The sequence below is a fragment of the Chiloscyllium punctatum genome, chromosome 46 (assembly GCF_047496795.1).
Source record: "Chiloscyllium punctatum isolate Juve2018m chromosome 46, sChiPun1.3, whole genome shotgun sequence".
In the NCBI taxonomy this organism is placed as follows: domain Eukaryota; kingdom Metazoa; phylum Chordata; class Chondrichthyes; order Orectolobiformes; family Hemiscylliidae; genus Chiloscyllium; species Chiloscyllium punctatum.
In genome coordinates this window covers 47,683,917-47,703,049 of record NC_092784.1, presented here as the reverse complement: position 1 = coordinate 47,703,049, position 19,133 = coordinate 47,683,917, and the positions used below count along the sequence as shown (strand labels likewise).

At 42.2% G+C, this 19,133-nt stretch overlaps 1 protein-coding gene across 9 annotated transcripts in view; it reads right to left on the bottom strand.

Annotated features, from left to right (window-relative positions):
* Positions 1-19,133, bottom strand: part of LOC140468004 (uncharacterized) — a 147,785-nt gene that overhangs the window by 60,219 nt on the left and 68,433 nt on the right. For all 9 annotated transcript variants that reach the window (XM_072564136.1, XM_072564135.1, XM_072564142.1 and 6 more), the window contains 2 exons: positions 4,111-4,326; positions 1,963-2,481 (listed from right to left, as the gene is read on the bottom strand). In XM_072564136.1, coding sequence (XP_072420237.1) covers positions 1,963-2,481; positions 4,111-4,326 — 735 coding nt within the window. The remainder of the gene's footprint in view (positions 1-1,962; positions 2,482-4,110; positions 4,327-19,133) is intronic.

Below are 19,133 nucleotides of genomic sequence, written 5' to 3'. Positions count from 1 at the left end.
GGTTACCTCAGGTTACAACAGGATCTTGATCAGATGGGTCAGTGGGCTGAGGAGTGCAGATGGAGTTTAATTCAGATAAATGCGAGGTGTTGCAGTTTGGGAAAATCTTAGCAGGACTTATACGTTTAATGGTAAAGTGCTGGGTAGTGTTGCTAGAGTGCAGGTTCATAGCTCCTTGAAAGTAGAGTTGCAGGTAGATAGGATAGTGAAAAAGATGTTTCATATGCTTTCCTTTATTGTTCAGAGTATTGAGTTGGGAGGTCATGTTGCGGCTGTACAGGACGTTGGTTAGGCCACTGTTAGAATACTGCATGCAATTCTGGTCTCCTTCCTATTGGAAGGATGTTGTGAAACTTGAAAGGATTCAGAAAAAGATTTGCAAGGATGCTGCCAGGGTTGGAGAACTTGAGCTATAGGGAGAGGCTGAACAGGCTACAGCTGTTTTCCCTAGAGTGTCGGAGGCTGAAGGGTGACTGTATGAAGTTTATAAAATCATGAGGGGCATTGATAGGTTAAATAGACAGTCTTTTCCCTGGTGTGGGGAGTCCAGGACTTGAGGGCATAGGTTTAAGGTTTAGGGTGAGAGGGGAATGACATAAAAGAGACCTAAGAGACAATTTTTTCATGCAGAGGGTGTTGAGTGTATGGAATTAGCTGCCAGAGGAAGTCGTGGAGGCTGGTACAATTGCAACAATTAAAAGTTATCTGGATGGGTATATGAATAGGAAGGGTTTAGAGGGATATGGGCCAAGTGCTGGCAAATAGGACTAGATAAGGTGGGATTACTGGTCGGCATGGACGAGTTGGACCAAAGGGTCTGTTTCCGTGCTGTATGTCTCTATGACTGTACAATAGCACTGTTATACATCGAAAGTTACATCAGAATTGAAAGCCAAGCTAAGGGGCTTAAATATTTATAAACTTAATCACATCAGGTACTAGGCATTTTGGTACGCTGTCATGGATGTGAGGTTGCTTATGATGACCTCTGTTCAAATTTTACCTAGAACAGAATGACAGACTGTTGTTCCATTCAGCATGCTCCAAATACTCAGAGGACATCAAATTTCAGACTGAAAGCTATTAGCACCCAAATTCATAAAATTAACTTATTCCAAGATCTGAAGGACCCGCTGTGGAGTTACGCTCTCCAAGGTTCTCCTCATTTTAAACAGAAATGCTGTTGATGGATAGGTAAGAAAGGTATATAACACAACCAAACTATGAAATCATGCTCAAAGGAATGAAAATTTCTGCAGTGTTTGCACTATATCTAGGAGCGAAGGAAGTAGGTCAAACCAAAGGTTTTTATGCAACATGTTTCGAGGTCAGAGGTCAATTCTGTTTGGGAGAAAATTGTCATCAAGTAGTCCTACGGTCATGTCTTAAAAAAGTGCTTTGTATGCAAGCTCTTGAAAGAAAAAGCCTCAACATTTTAATTCTCTCAAGAGGTTAAGATTACATGTCCTTAAGTTTGGGACACAGATACACCAAGGCCAAGGTGGTAATATCACTAAAATGATGCAGACATCTATTTTTTGATCTGGAGAGATTGATGTGACTGCACAAGGCTCACTGTAAAATACTAGCAATCTGTTTTAAAAGTCTTCAGATTTGAGAGAGGTTTAACAGTTTTAATATTCTGGGAAAGAGTCTGTCACATATGTGTGACTAATCCTCATTTTCATTACGAAGATGAAATTTCTTGCAGGCACTTCCACTACTTATCCACGTGTGAGTATAACCAAGTTCTATCCCTATCCTTCAATGCAAAATAAAACTGAATGCCTCCCTCCCAATATCTGAACAAATAAACTGCATGGTTATTGAGGTTATTTGATGACTCAAATTAATCTTAGTTTAGCCATTCAGTTTGAAGTTAATGGGGCTTGTTTGTTTTTTTAAGTATTAGGATCTTACAAAGCAAATCACCTTAAAGGCCAATAGGTGACTACAACTTACTGAGGTTTAAAGGTGTGTTGTCATCTTGTGGGGTCCAAAACAGCTTCTTCGACATCAGCTCTCCTGAGGTCTGAGGAGTATCTATCAATGGTCGCCCTGTTTTTCCAGGTTCTGGAGATTTACTAGACACCGGCTTTGGTAAAATGGGATGCACTTTCTTGAGTGTCGATGATCCTGCCTGAGACTGGCCCTTCGGTGGACTGGTAATGGTCAACTTTGGCGATTTAGCTGCATGTGTTGTTTCTCCCTGGCAGTCCTCTCCAATTGGTTTCCCAGGAGTTTCTTGTTTTACAGCAGACATGTCCTTTGGTGAACAGCTCTGCGATTTATCAGTAGCCAAAGTGGAGGGTAAAACACTAGGTATCCCTTTTCTTTTCATCAGTTCATACAGTGTACCGATCGGGGCGCCACTGCTTTCTGAGTCTGGCACTCCAAATTGCCTCAGGTGGAAGCGTGCATGACTTGATAATCCTTTACGAGTCTCAAAGCAGGTGCCACATAACTGACAGGAATTTAGCACTAAAGCAAAAAAAAAACCACAAAACGTCAATCCTGACATAACACATTTTCATAGCCTTAACAAGTACTGTGCTTGTCGAACCACGTACCTGAAAACCCAAATTTGGTGAGTAAAAACATATAATGCCTATCCTGACTTGATGCATAGAGTGGAATAAGTCTGACCTAATATTTTGTCAATATTAGGTTATTTTTTTCCAATACTGTGTGACCACGAGTCTCCAAGTACCAGCTTTAAATGTCCTAAATTATTTTGTTTCATCTGAAAATCTAAGACTTTGTTGTTACACTGCCTTTACATTGCACTTCCTCTCAGTTTCATTTCTATACTTGGGCTCCTTGGTGCTTTCAAGAGGATGGTGGAAAAAAGCACAAGGAAAATGGACCCAGGTCACCACAATATTCATCCTCAACTCTCTTTCAGAGATAGTCTGAGGTACTGTTTTAAAGCTGTTTTAAAGGCTTTCAGTACATTTTTTTTGTCAATGTCTAAATGAATCAAGTAAAGATGCTCAAAAATGAAGCACTCACAGACAGTGATTAGCATCACATCTACCATTCAAATTCAGAATAAGGATCAGCTGCAGTTACCCAACATGCTTTAGCTTTGATCACACAAAAAGAACCTCTTCCTAATCAAGTATGACACTTTTCATCTCCTGGTCATCCTCCTGCTCCACATAATATTAAAAGATTGTCAGACCTATCTAGCAGACCTGTGTCCACTTACGTGATGCTATGCCAAATTTATAACAGGATGAAAAGAGGGATTAATTTCATAGTAGATGGCTAGATAGATTAGAATAAGGGTCCCAAACAATAGGCTGAATTACACAGGTCTTGTTTTTGCCAAATTAGAAGGAAAAGCTAAACTTTAAAATTTAGAAAGGGATTGCAAGCTGGACGGGTTTTGACCCTGCCTGGCCATCGCTGGTACAGTAAAATGGCTAGCACTCAGTGTGTTATGAATCGATCAGTGTGCAGTAGCCGTCAACCTCATCACCACACAAAGATGGTATGGTTCCAAGCACAAAATCTTGCCAACCTTTCCGGAGAATTCCCAAGTGGAGACTTAGCCAAAATTAGGGATGCTTCCACAAAAGAAAAATAGTTTTAAATACAGGCAGAAATGTCAAAAAGAAGAGCATTAATGTAACATATTTAGGGTATCTCAATGATTGGCAAATTCAGCTTTGGGACAAAGTGAGGACTGCAGATGCTGGGGATCAAAGTCAAAAAGTGTGATATTGGAAAGCAGAGCAGGTCAGGCAGCATCCGAGAAGCAGGAGAATTGGAATTTTGGGCATAAGCCCTTCATCAGGAATGTGGGGGAAGGGGAGGAGGAGGAAGGGGGCTGAGAGATAAATAGGAGGGTAGGGACGTGGGAGGTACCTGAGAAGGCAATAACTTTTAGTCAAGGATCAAGACAATCAACATATATAAACACCATTTCACAAAATGAATGCAGGGCATTAGTTTTGGGAATTACATCCTAAATTGTATTTTTCCTTTAAAAGAGCAAACATCATGCAGAAAACATTAACCACCACTATTACCTTGGCTCCTCCAGACTAAATACTGTTGCCATCTCTGATGCTCTATCAATCAGCAGAATTACCTTAAACTTACATTTATTAGACTGCAGTGAATCCTCTCCTTGGGTCACCAAGGTAATTTTAGGAAGAGGCTGCTTGGGAAGCACTGAAGTTGTCTGCAAGTTTGTATCTGGAGTTCCTAACAATCCATTTTTCTCCTGGAGTTCAGATTCTGCAGAACTATGTCCAGATGGCAAATCGAGTTCCAGAGTCGTCATTTCATCATCATCATCAGGATCAATTATCACCACTACAAAACAAAAACAGAAAATGACTTAAGCGGTTCCTTCCTTCCAAATCTGTTGTCCAAAATATTAAAATTAATAATGCACAAGTTGATAATACACATGATGGAATCTCTCATTTTCAAACCACTGGATTTCACCAGTTACTTAATAGTTAAACGAGTAGAGAGTCATCCTTCAATAACTTTCTCTGCATGTCATTATTGCGTGGAATTCTCTTCCCCAAAAGAACAGTGGAGACGGAGTCATCAAGTTTATTCAAGGCCAAGTTAGAATTTGATAGACAAGGTCATCAAAGGTTATCACAGACAGGCAAGAAAATGGAGACCACAATCATTCCAGCCACAATCTTACCAAATAATGGAGCAGGACTAGAGGGCCAAATAGCCTACTTCTGCTCCTGCGGCCTATGTTCCTGTGCAATCCCGAGGCAGGGTACGTCAAGCAGATAAGTAGCAGCATGGATTCAAAACAAAAGTACTCAACACCCCCCAACTATCAAATGCCTTATGCGAAAATTGCACCCTCTGAAACATACCATATAGCACTTTGTTAAGAATGATGACAAGTGCAACTTTTTTTGTGTTGTTTCAATAAACCCTGAAAATCACTCAGTACAATTAGACTAAGCACTTGCAAACATGGATTACACCTGGCATTTTTGAGGTTAGAGCAATTTGAAGCATTTAGACAGAAACAAAGATGAGTTGTTGCACAAGGAGTGGTCACTTATCCCACTGTTGCATGTACTGGCTGAACAGGACCTACCCAAGCAAATCCCAGTAGATTTCATACGATATTACTTAAAACAAAAATAGCTCCACCCTTTGGAAGTATTGGAACTAATTCCCAAGTTAGCTCTTGACCCATCTTCACATTTACTGGTATATTTTACAGAGAACTCTCATAAAACTCTTGTTTTTCAAAACAGCTTTACCTGAACACCGAATGAAATCTCTCCACTTCTTTTCTCATTCAATTGTTTGCATAGTGATGACTCATCCTTAGCAATTCACAGGAACTCAGTGTTTCATAAGTGTGACAGCCACTGAGTGAACTACAGAGTACATGAATCCACAGTCTGTCACTGAAATGTTTTGCTTCCACCTTTAGAACATCATCTGCCAATACTTCAAGTGTACCCCACAAGTAGTGGAAACTCACTTACCCTGATGATTCATTTTTCCTACCTTCCCCAGATCCCTAGTCCTGCAAACTACAGCTCAAAACCTGCACTCCATGCCCCGCCCATGCACTCTCCCACATCTTCGACAGCCTTTTGAAAGTCTCTATGCCCAGAGCTTTGGTATTTTCCCCTTTCCTTTCTTTTGCTACAAACACTGCTGCCATTTTCTTCCTCGTCAGTAAAGCCTTATGACGATAAACTATTGGCGAAGCACCATTAAATCAGCTCAGATCTGTCTCAGCTCTGGCCTTTTGGGAAGAAAAATTTAAAGTATAACAGAGATAAAATTTTTCATAAGTAAGGAGGGGAAAAGATTCCACTTCCAGTCAGAAAAGTGCAAGCTGTTACAATTCTTACAGAGGTGTGTACACTTATAATCAGACAAAACAACATTAGATATAAAAGCACCAAAACATCTACTAGAGTTTCCTTTTAAATATAAATGTGGTAAAAGGGAATCGAAAAGATTTTTATGACTCACGATCAGCAACTTTACTACAGAATGGCTGAGAGTTGAGCCCGAACAAAACTGGTCATTACAAACAAAGCAGTTTCATATTTCAATTGCTTTTAAAGTCACATTTAGAATAAAGTGAGCATTGCGTAACATAAAGGTTCCGCAAAACGCAATAAAGCATGACAAAAGGCTGGATGTCTCAGCTTCCAAACAGTGAAAAACATATCTTTAAAATTGCCCCCTTTAAATGTTACAATGTTTTGCATGACAGACGTTAACGAACATAAGAGTTCAGTTCAGTAGTGTAATGCTAACAAATATTTTAAACAGTTAATAAATTTGATCGAAATGTTTGTGTTTTCCAATTATTTCACTAAATATTTAAACTATTCTTTTAGCTTCCCTCTTACAACACTTCAGCCCGTAAAAAATATTTTTCACTTCACAGTTAAAGCCAACCCAGAACTGCACAGCCTTTGAGAAGCTTTTTTTAAAAATTCACTTGCATGATATAGACCTCGCTGGCTGGCCAGCATTTTATTGCCCATCCCTCGTCACCCTTGAGAAGCTGCCTTCTTGAACTGCTGCAGTTCATATGCTGTAGGTTGAGACCACAATACTCTTCGGGAAGAAATTCCAAGATTTTCACACAATGACAGTGAAAGTAAGGTGATATGCTTCCAAGTCAGGATGGTGAGTGGTTTTGGAGGGGAACATACAAGCGATGGTACTGTCCTTGTTCTTCTAGATGCAAGTAATGGTTTGGAAGATGCTGTCTAAGGATCCTTAGTGAATTTCTGCAGCATATCCTGTAGATAGTTCACACTGCTGCTACGCAGCACCGGTGGTGGAGGGAGTGGATGTGGTGCCAATCAAGAGCTGCTATTGTGGGCGGTGTCAAGCTTCCCGAGTATTGTTGGAACTGAACCCATCCAGGCAACTGGGGAGTATTCTATCACACTTCTGGCTTATGCCTTGTAGATGGTGGACAGGCTTTGGGGAGTCAGGAGATGAGTTACTTCCGGCAATATTCCTAGTCCCAACCTGGTTTATGTTGAGTCCAGTGATTAAATGATGATAACATCATTGAATGTCAAGGGGCGATGATTGACTTGTCTTTTACAGGAGATGGTCACTGTCTGGCATTTGTGTGGCGTGGATGTTACTTGCCACTTGTCAACCCATGTCTGAATGCTGTGGGAAGCTAGGGAAGTGATTGCTGGACTCCTTGCTAATATATTTGGATCATCAATAGTCATGGGTGAGATGCCAGAAGACTGGAGGTTGGCTAATGTGGTGCCACCTTTTTAAGAAAGCTATTAAGGTAAAGCCAGGGAACTATAGAACCGTGAGCCTGACATCGGTAGTGGACAAGTTGTTGGAGAGAATCTTGAGAAACAGGATTTACATGCATTTGGAAAGGCAAGGACTGATTAGGGATAGTCAACATGGCTTTGTGTGTGGAATTCATGTCTCACTAACTTGACTGAGTTTTTTGTCGTAGTAACAAAGATGATTGATGAGGGCAGAGTGGCGGATGTGATCTATACGGACTTCAGTAAGGTGGTCCGACAATGGTAGACTGGTTAGCAAGGTTAGATCACATGGAATACAGAGAGAACTAGCCATTTGGATACATAATTGGCCCAAATGTGGAAGACAGAGGGTGGTGGTGCAAGGTTGCTTTTCAAAGTGGAGCCTCTGACCAGTGATGTGCCACAAGGATCTGTGCTGGGTCCATTGCTTTTCTTCATTTACATAAATGATTTGGATGTGAACATAGGGAGGATAGTTAATAAGTTTGCAGATGACTCCAAAATTGGAAGCAGAGTTGAGAGCGAAGAAGGTTACCTCAGAGAATAATGGGATCTTGATCAGACGAGCCAATGGGCTGAGAAGTGGCAGATGGAGTTTAATTGAGATAAATGTGAAATGCTGTATTTGGAAAGGCAAAATAGGGCAAGACTTATACACTTAATGGTAAGGTCCTGGGAGTGTTGCTGAACCAAGCGACCTTGGAGTGCAGGTTCACAGTTCCTTGAAAGTGGAGTCGCAGGTAGATAGGATAGTGAAGGCGACATTTGGTATGCTTTCGTTTATTGGTCACAGCACTGTGTATAAGAGTTGGGAGGTCCTGTTGCTACTGCACAGGACATTGGTTAGGACATTTTTGGAATATTACATGCAATTCTGGTGTGCCTCCTATCAAAGGATGCTGTGGAACTTGAAAGAGTTCGGAAACTATTTACTAGGATGTTGCCAGGGTCAGACAGTTTGAGGTACAGGGAGAGGCTGTATAGGCTAGGGCTGTTTTCCATGGAGCATCGGAAGCTGAGGGGTGACCTTATAGAGGTTTATAAAATCATGAGGGGCATGGAGAGGGTAAATAGACAGACTTTTCCCTAGGGTAGGGGGCATCCAGAACTAGAGGGCATAGGTGTAGGGCGTGAGGGCAAAGATTTAAAAGGGACCTAAGGGGCAACGTTTTCATGCGGAGGGTGGTGCATGTTTGGAATGAGCTACCAGAGGAAGTGGTGGAGGCTGATACAACGACAATATTTAAAAGGCACCTGTATGGGTATATGAATAGAAAGGGTTTAAAAAGGGATATGGGCCAAGGGCTGGCAAATGTGACTGGATTAGGTTAGGATATTTGGTCAGCAGGGACGAGTTGGACCAAAGGATTGTTTCCGTGCTGTACATCTCTCTGACTCTATAAGAGGTCAGAAGCTGAGTGACCTTGGCGGAACCCAAACAGGGCATCACTGAGCAGGTTATTGCTGAGCAGGTGCTATATGATGTCAAAAAGTGTTACCTTCCACCACTTTACTAATGATCAAGACTAGATTGAAGACAAAGCAATTGGCTGCATGGATTTGTCCTCCATCGTGCATACAGGACATACTTGGACAATTTTCCATATTGCCGGGTAGATGCCAGAGTTGCAATTGTAGTGGAACAGCTTGGCTTGGGGTGTGGCAAGTTCTGAAACAGACGTTTTCAGTACTATTGCCAGAATATTGTCAGGGCCATAGATTAGATTAGATTAGATTCCCTATAGTGTGGAAACAGGCCCTTTGGCCCAACAAGTCCACATCAAGCCTCCAAAGAGTAACCCACCCAGTCCCACTTCCCTCTGACTAATGTACCTAACACTATGGGCAATTTAGCATGGCCAATTCATCTGACCTGCACATCTTTAGACTTTGGGAGGAAACCAGAGTACCTGGAGGAAACCCACTCAGACACAGTGAGCATGTGCAAACTCCACACGGACAGTCACCCAATACCTTCAACTATTTCTTGATATCACGTGGAGTGAATTGAATTGGTTGAAGACCGGTATCTGTGATGCTGGGCACCCCTGGAGAAAGCAGAGATGGATCATTCACACAACACTTCATTTTGAAGTTTGCTGCAAATTTTTCAGCCTTTTCTTTCGCACTAATATGGTGGGCTCTTCCATCACGAAGGATAGAGATATTCGGAGAGCCGCCTCCTCCTCCAGTGAATTGTTTTATTGTCCACCAGTATTCACGAATGGATGAGGCAGGACTGCAATGTGTGGATCTGATTCGTTGGTTATGGATTGCTTAGCTCTATCTATCACTGGCTGCTTTTGTTGTCTGGCATGCAAGTAGTCCAGGTTTATAGTTTCACCAAGTTGATAGCTCATTTTTTGCCATGTCCTCCTGCACTCTATTGAACCAGGGTTGATCTCCTTGCTAGATGGTCATGGGTAAGTGGGGACATGAGATTGCAGATTGTGCTGGAATACATTTCTGGTGCTGTTGATGGCCCATATAGCACCTCATGGGATGCTCAACTTTGAATTGTTCAATCTGGTCGAAGTCTGTCTCATTTAGCACAGTGGAGGGTATTCTTAATGTGAAGGTGGGACTTTGTCTCCACAAGAACTGTGTGGTGGTCACACACATACCAGATTCAACTGCACCAACTGAAAATTTTAGGATACTTTGTGCAACTGCTACTGATTTGTGAATAATATAAGCACAGAGGTTATGGAGATAAGGCAGGAACAGGATACTGATTAAGGATGATCAGCTATGATCATATTGAATGGTGGTGCAGGCTCGAAGGGCAGAATGGCCTATTCCTGCACCTATTGTCTATTGTTACAAATTAAAGTTATTCTATCAACTTTGTATCGACAGATCTGCACAACACAGGTACATTTTGTGTTCCTTCACTGTTTCTGAATCAAATCTTGCAACTTATACTCAACAAATGTTGCAGCCTGCTGCAGTTCAATAAAAACTCATGCCGTCATCTTCAGCTAGGCTTGGCCTCTAAATACACACCGTGCCAGAATCATGCCAATGTGAAAGTTTGAACTTTTGCCAGTATAGCATGCTGATATTTACAGGAAGGGAAAAGGAGAGTATGTTTGTTTTTAAGGGAGATCCCAGGAACACAAAGTCAGCCAAATATAACAAATGGACCTTTTCTTTTAAAAAAGAGAAAGAAACCTTGGAGACTAACTTTATTTGTAAAAATTAAATGGTCTCCAGTCATTACATTGAATTCAATGTAAAGACACCTTAGAGCTTTAATATATATCCATAACGAGGCGGTTAAAAAAAAGGTTATATTCTGTACCCATATTGATATGGAATTTGGTAAATTTAATTATGGGGACGTCTACAGCACTAAATAAATGATCCAAGCCATCCCACAAACTTCCGCAGCACATTTGGGTATAAAAAAGCGGGAGCAACCTCATAGGATATAGCAGCCGAAGGAGAACATTCATTTTAACCAAGGCTATACAGCCAAGCCACGATATAAGCAATCCTCCCATCGCTGCAGGTCCTGCTTTATCCTCTCAAACAGCTGTAAAATGTTAGCTCCGTACAGCTGCTGGAAGAAAGGGGTAATAAAAATTCCCAGATAAAGAAAACCTTTCTGTGACCACCTAAAAGGAAAATTCCATTTCGCCTTCCAACTTTGGTACTACTACCAAGCCCCCCCCCCTCCTCCCCCACCACCGAACCGACAATTACTCTCTGTTGACATATTTGTATTATATTCAATGCCTGGCTAGTATCATTCGAGGAGCTGCGGGCCTTTACAAAGCCAGTCTGGCCCTCTTTTGTAATAATGGGTAGCACCTTCTCCAGCCTCAGAACCAACTTGACCTACTCTTGGGAAATAGGCAGGGTAGGTGACTGAGGTGTCAGTGGGGGAAGCACTTTGGGGCCAGCGACCCTAATTCTATTCGCTTTAAAATTGTGATGGAAAAGGATGGACCAGATCTAAAAGTTGAAGTTCTAAATTGGAGAAAGGCCAATTTTGACAGTATTAGGCAAGAACTTTCAAAAGCTGATTGGAGGCAGATGTTTGCAGGTAAAGGGATGACTGGAAAATGGGAAGCCTTCAGAAATGAGATAACAAGAATCCAGAGAAAGTATATGTCTGTCAGGGTGAAAGGGAAGGCTGGTATGCAAAGGTAATGCTGGATGACTAAAGAAATTAAGGGTTTGGTTCAGAAAAGAAGGAAGCATATGTCAGGTATAGACAGGATAGATCGAGTGAATCTTTAGAAGAGTATAAAGAAAGTAGGAGTATACTTAAGAGGGAAATCAGGAGGGCAAAACAGGGACATGAAACAGCTTTGGCAAATAGAATTAAGGCCAAAGAGTTTTTACAAATATATTAAGGACAAAAGGGTAACTAGGGAGAGAATAGGGCCCCAAAAATGTGTTGCTGGTAAAGCGCAGCAGGTCAGGCAGCATCAAAGGAGCAGGAGAATCGACATTTCGGGCATAAGTCCTTCTTCAGGAATCATTCCTGAAGAAGGCCTTTTTATGCCCGAAACGTTGATTCTCTTGCTCCTTTGATGCTGCCTGACCTCCTGCGCTTTTCCAGCAACACATTTTTAAGCTCTGATCTCCAACATCTGCAGTCCTTACTTTCTCCTCGAGAATAGGACTCCTCAAAGATCAGCAAGGTAGCCTTTGTGTGGAGCCACAGAAAATGGGGTAGATACTAAATGAATATTTTGCGTCAGTATTTACTGTGGAAAAGGACAAGGAAGATATAGACTGTAGGGAAATAGATGGTGACATCTTGCAAAATGTCCAGATTACAGAGAAGGAAGTGCTGGATGTCCTGAAACGGTTAAAGGTGGATAAATCCCCAGGACCTGATCAGGTGTACCCGAGAACTCTGTGGGAAGCTAGAGAAGTGATTGCTGGGCCTCTTACTGAGATATTTGTATCATCGATAGTCACGGGTGAGGTGCCGGAAGACTGGAGGTAGGCAAACGTGGTGCCACTGTTTAAGAAGGGCGGTAAAGAAAAGCCAGGGAACTATAGACCGGTGAGCCTGACCTCGGTGGTGGGCAAGTTGTTGGAGGGAATCCTGACGGCCAGGATGTACATGTATTTGGAAAGGCAGGGACTGATTCGGGATAGTCAACATGGCTTTGTGCATGGGAAATCATGTCTCACAAACTTGACTGAGTTTTTGAAGAAGTAACAAAGATTGATGAGGGCAGAGCAGGAGATGTGATCGATATGGTCTTCAGTAAGGCATTCGACAAGGTTCCCCATGGGAGACTGATTTGCAAGGTTAGATCTCATGGAATACAGGGAGAACCAGCCATTTGGATACAGAACTGGCTCAAAGGTAGAAGACAGAGGGTGGTGGTGGTGGAGGGTTGTTTTTCAAACTGGAGGCCTGTGACCAGTAGAGTGCCACAAGGATCGGTGCTGGGCCCTCTACTTGTTGTCATTTGCATAAATGATTTGGATGCGAGCATAAGAGGTACAGTTAGTAAGTTTGCAGATGACACCAAAATTGGAGGTGTAGTGGACAGTGAAGAGGATTACCTCAGATTACAACAAGATCTGGACCAGATGGGCCAGTGGGCTGAGAAGTGGCAGATGGAGTTTAATTCAGATAAATGCGAGGTGCTGCATTCTGGGTTTGGGGTGTGGCCTTAACTGGAAGGTGAGGATGGTCATGAGGTTGGGAGTAAATGCCCCGTCTGGGCAAGAGGGGGATCTCTGGAAATTTGTGCTTTTTATGTGTTTATTTGTTTAAGTTACGGGTAGAGGTTACTTTTTAAGTTTTGATAGTTCTGGTAGTATTTGTAGGAATAGTCTTCAGATTTGATCAAGTCTGTTTTTTCTCCACTCATCGCACGTTGATTGGGCTTCTCCTTCTCGGGGGACTGCAAGCTGTAATGTGCAGTCTTGGCTAGCGATCTGTTCAGGTGGTGCACCTGGAACATAAAGGGGAGCCACTCCCTCATTAAAAGGAAAAAGATGCTCTGAAATCTTGAGGAAAGGTTGACATCACGCTGTTGCAAGAGACACATCTGACTGATAAGAAACACCTGAAGTTACTGCAGGGAGGATATGACAGGATATTCTTTTCCTTCTTTAACTCCAAAAACAGAGGGGTGGCCATACTGGTATGAAAGAACCTCCCTTTTTGGGTGACAGATCAAATCAAGGATGAATATGGATGGTTCATCATTCTCAAGGCACTAATATATGGAGAAGAGCATGGCATCCTGAACGTTTACTGTCCCCCGGCGCACCCGCTCAAATTTCGATATTCTCACATCAGCTCTAGCTCTTCAAAATCCTGATTTAAAGAGGCTCTAGATATTCTACTTATTTTAAACTACAAACTTTCCTCAGCGGTGACTAATGGGGAGCAGGCGTAGGAGCCCACTTTGCCTGGGATATGACACAGAGCCCAACACAGCAGACTGTTCAGACTGCCACCATCTTGAATCTCCCAAAATGGATCTCTATTCACTTCTATTTTACACAGTCTCCTACCTAACAGGCAACCTGATTGACAGGCTGATCAGTGGTAGGCTGAAGTGAAGGTCAGCTGGAAATAGATAGACTGGTAACCCAGAAGCAATGGAAGCGAGGGAAGACTGATAATTTCGAAGGGTTTGTTTGAGGGGACCAGAGACACACTCCTGGAATCAACTGGTCCAGCAGGTTCCCAGAGTCTTTGGAAATCTACGCAGGAGCATTACTTTCAAGTCACTATCAAAATATCATTTGAACATTGTAACTTCAGACCAGCTTTTCTACAGCAGGTCACTCAGGTAAATTGACTGAAGAAGAAAAAGGCAATGGAGAGTGACAGAATGTGTATAAGTTATAAGCAGGCAGGGAAAGAGATAGGTTTTGAGTTTTGTGAAACAAGAGGTTCAACTGAGCATGACTCAGATAAGAGCTTACAGTTAACAATAGGTAGCTGATGGCAAGGGTAGTGGGTTAACAAGGTGGAAAAGTATTCATTATGTACAGCCACTTAACAATATTGGAAGCATTCAGTATGCAAGGTCAGTTAACAAGGTGAAAAATATTCATTACGTAAAGCCAGTTATCAAGGTTAAGAACATTCATTGTGTAACAGCAGAGGGCTTAATCTTTACTGCTGATACTCGTTGATTGTAACGGTCACCCAATTGATATGTATGTTGCCTTATCTGGATGCTCCTCCATGTAAAATGACCATATAGTTCATGGAGAAGCTGCTGTTCCAGAGAAGAGCGTGAACTCATTTCGTGGTGTAAACAGGCGATCAGTCTCTCTCCCTCCAAGGCCCGGTACAAATGTGGTGGAGGTAAAGCCACACTGTCTCCGAGCTTTGATGTGGGGGGAGGGGGTGGAGGAGAACAGGACGACAATACTGGCATAGTCAGCAGGATTTAAACGGAAAGTTACGATCAGTCAGTATCACCTGCCGCCAAGAGCATCGGTGTCTCGAGGAGGATGGGCCCGCAAGGCAAGATTTTAAACATTGGCGCCTCTCTATACTCCTCTGTGCCAGAGACAGCCCCCTCATTCAATTGCTGGCTATTCTACGGATTCATTGAACAGTAATTAGTTAAGTCAAGAGATATAATTTCGCAGGCGCTCTGGCAGGCAGAAGTTCAAATCCTCTGCACGGTACTGGGTTCAAGTCCCCTGAGCGGGTGTAACTGAGGTTTAAGTTGTCTGCGTGGTTACTGAGGTTCAAGTCCCCTGGGTGGTACTGGGGTCTGAATGCCCTCAGGTGGGTCTGATTGAGGTTCGAGTCCCTGCGGTGTGTTTGATAGAAATTTGAGTCCCTTGGTGTGGGTTTGGGTTGAGGTTAGACTCCTCTGCACGGTACTGGGGTTTGACTCTACTGGGTAGGATGATTTGAGATTCAAGTCTTCACACTGTACTAAGGCTCGAGCTCTATATTTGAGATTCGAGCTTTATGCATTTAAGCGTGATTTGAGGTTTGTGTTTAATTGAGGTTCGGGTTCTCTGCATTCAAGTGTAGTTGGGGTTTGAGTTCTCTGCATTTAAGTGGGGTTCAGGCCCCTGTTAGGAGTAAAGTAAGAAAGGGGTTAAAGTCCCTTGGTGGCGAAATTTGAGGCTCTGCGAGTCTTTGTTCAGAGGGAAGAGAGTGGCTTGGATTGCGGTGCTGTATGGTTGACTGCAAGGGCTCTCTCTTTTTATAAATTAATTTCATTGAAAGGATGCAAAAAAAATGAGAAACGCCGAAATTAAAGTTGTACTAATACTTGGGTAGAAACAGCAAAGTTTCAATGTAAATTGTGCCATGCTGAGAGCGTTTGATGTTTAAAAATTTTGATGTGTTAAAATCCTGGTTCAGAAAACCCTTTTAAGTAACTGTTATGCCTAGTTTGAATCAGGATCTCAATTCAATGTGTTTTGTGGGCTGGGTAATGGGGCAGATTTTGCTTTTACATTGAAATTGTACAACATTATGTCCTTTTTAAAATTATCAAACTTGTAACCTTAAAACAAACTGATTGAGTGCCTTGAGCCCCTGATTTGTTTGAAATTCTACAATGCCTGTTTAGAAAACACACAGTTGGATCAGTGGTCATGCTTTAGCCAGATGAGAATATTGTATTAGAATATCTTTGCTGTGTTTTTAATGCAGATTGCTCACAAAATGAAGAGCGCATTTTAACTTTGATGTCTTGTTAGGATTTTAGAGAATATGAGAACTTGAGGCTGAGCTGTTTAAATTCTGTTAATTATTGTTCAGATTTCATTGGCTCCCTTCACAATGCAAATTCAAAGAATGTTGACCTCTACTAAAGTTGCCACTGTAATTTCAATTGTTTTATTTGGAAGTTTCATTTGGAGAAAATATTTTAAAACATTCTGCATTTGTTTCCCATGAATATTTGAGATATAAATCCGAACTGAAACTGCCTTTACAATTGCTAAAGCACAGGAAACATTGTTGTTTTCTTGCCATTCCAAACCTTTGAAATAATTTTCTTGACAGCTCTCATGTTAGCCAAGTATTAATTTGTTGAAAGAAAATAATTTTTGAATAACCCTGAATGGAGGGTTTGATTTTAGGACCATTGATTGTTGTTTATAATTGACTGAATTGTTGAGGCAGTACAATAGAAGTTTATAGATTGCATAAAACTTGATAATGTCATAAATAGTGAACAGAGTAACAGACTTCAAGAATTCAAAGAATGTGGCAATAGGCAGACACAATTTAGTGCAGTTAAATGGGTGACTGTCTCTATACTGATAATCACCTTGGCAAGGGAGGAATGAGAGAGGAAATGCAAAGATACTTTCGGCAGCCTACGTCGTCTCTCGAGTTTCTCCATTCACAGGTAAAGCAAGCCTTCGGACCACAGCCCACCCCTTCATAACCTGATCCAACGGATTCCATCAGTTCCCCAGTCATGAGCACGAAAAGTAAAGCAGTTAATAATGAAGAGGAGGTCGGTACGCTTTTGTCAGTGACCTTCCTATGGACATTAAACCACGTGAACTTTACCTTGTCTTACGATCATTTAAGTGATATGAGGGTACACTGATCAAGCTAACATCACAACATTTAACAGCAGAGCAGGAGCAGAAGCAGAAGCAGCAAAGAACGCAGCATTCATCTAGCCTACCACTGAGGTGCATTGGTATCCTTCATCTGAAGCATCTCTGCAAGGACTGAGGTCTCGCCAGTTTTGTGAAACATTTAACTGCCATTATTCAAGAATTCAATAGACAATAGGTGAAGGAGTAGGCCATTCAGCCCTTCGAGCCTGCACCGCCATTTAATATGATCATGGTTGACCATTCCTAATCAGTATCCTCTTCCTGCTTTATCTCCATAACCCTTGATTCCACTATCTTTGAGAGCTCTACCCAACTCTTTCTTAAATGAATCCAGAGACTGGGCCTCCACTGCCCTCTGGGGCTGAGCATCCCACACAGCCACCACTCTCTGGGTGAAGAAGTTTCTCCTCATCTCTGTCCTAAATGGTCTACCCCGTATTTTTAAGCTGTGTCCTCTGGTTCGGCACTCACCCATCAGCGGAAACATGTTTCCTGCTGCCAGAGTGTCCAACCCTTTCATAATCTTATATGTCTCAATCAGATCCCCTCTCAGTCTTCTAAACTCAGGGGTATACAAGCCCAGTCGCTTCAGTCTTTCAGCGTAAGGTAATCCCGCCATTCCAGGAATTGACCTCGTGAACCTACATTGCACTCCCTCAATAGCCAGAATGTCTTTCCTCAAATTTGGAGACCAGAACTGCATACAGTACTCCAGGTGTGGTCTCACCAGGGCCCTGTACAGCTGCAGAAGAACCTCTTTGCTTCTATACTCAATCCCTCTTGTTATGAAGGCCAACATGCTATTAGCCTTCTTCACTACCTGCTGTACCTGCATGCTTGCCTTCATTGACTGGTGTACAAGAACACCCAGATCTATCTGTACTGCCCCTTTACCTAAATGGATTCCATTGAGGTAGCAATCTGCCTTCCTGTTCTTGCCACCAAAGTGGACAACCATACATTTATCCACATTAAACTGCATCTGCTATGCATCTGACCACTCATCAAACCTGTCCAGGTCACCCTGTAATCTTCTAACATCCTCATCACATTTCACCCTGCCACCCAGCTTTGTATCAGCAAATTTGCTAATGTTATTGCTGATACCATCTTCTATATCATTAACATATATTGTAAAAAGCTGTGGTCCCAGCACGGATCCCTGCGGTACCCCACTGGTCACTGCCTGCCATTCCGAAATGGAGCTGTTTATCACTACTCTTTGTTTCCTATCAGCCAACCAACTTTCAATCCAATCTAGTACTTTGCCCCCAATACCATGTGCCCTAATTTTACTCACTAACCTCCTATGTGGGACTTTATCAAAAGCTTTCTGAAAGTCCAGGTACACTACATCTACTGGATCTCCCTCGTCCATCTTCAGAGTTACATCCTCAAAAAATTCAAGAAGATTAGTCAAGCATGATTTCCTCTTCATAAATCCATGCTGACTCTGTCCTATCCTGTTACTGCTATCCAGATGTGCCATAATTTCATCCTTTATAATAGACTCCAGCATCTTTCCCACCATGGAGGTCAGACTAACTGGTCTATAATTTCCTGCTTTCTCTCTCCCACCTTTCTTAAAAAGTGGTAAAACATTAGCCACTCTCCAATCCTCAGGAACCGACCCTGAATCTATCAAACTCTGGAAAATAATCACCAACGCATCCACGATTTCCCGAGCCACCTCCTTCAGTACCCTGGGATGTAGACTATCAGGCCCCAGAGACTTATCAACCTTCAGACCTAACAGTCTCTCCAACACCAAATCCTGGCAAATATAAATTCCCATAAGTTCAGGTCCTTCAGCCACTGTTAACTCAGGGAGATTGCTTGTGTCTTCCCCAGTGAACACAGATCTGAAGTACCGATTTAATTCTTCTGCCATTTCTTTGTTCACCGTAATATATGCCCCTGTTTCTGTCTTCAAGGGCCCAATTTTAGTCCTAACCATTTTTTTGCCTTGCACATAGCTAAAAAAGGTTTTACTATCCTCCTTTATATTATTGGCCAGTTTACCTTCGTACCTCATTTTTTCTCTGCGTATTTCCTTCTCAGTAATCCTCTGTTGTTCTTTAAAATCTTCCCAGTCCTCAGTTATCCCATTTATCTTTGCTTTGTTATAACTTTTTCTCTTTTAACTTTATATGTTTCTTAACTTCCCTCGTCAGCCACGGCCGCCCATGCCTCCTCCTGGGATCTTTCTTCCTTTTAGGAATGAACTGATCCTGCATCTTCTGCATTATACAAAGAAATATCCGCCATTGTTCCTCCACGGTCATCCCTGCTAAGGTATTGCAC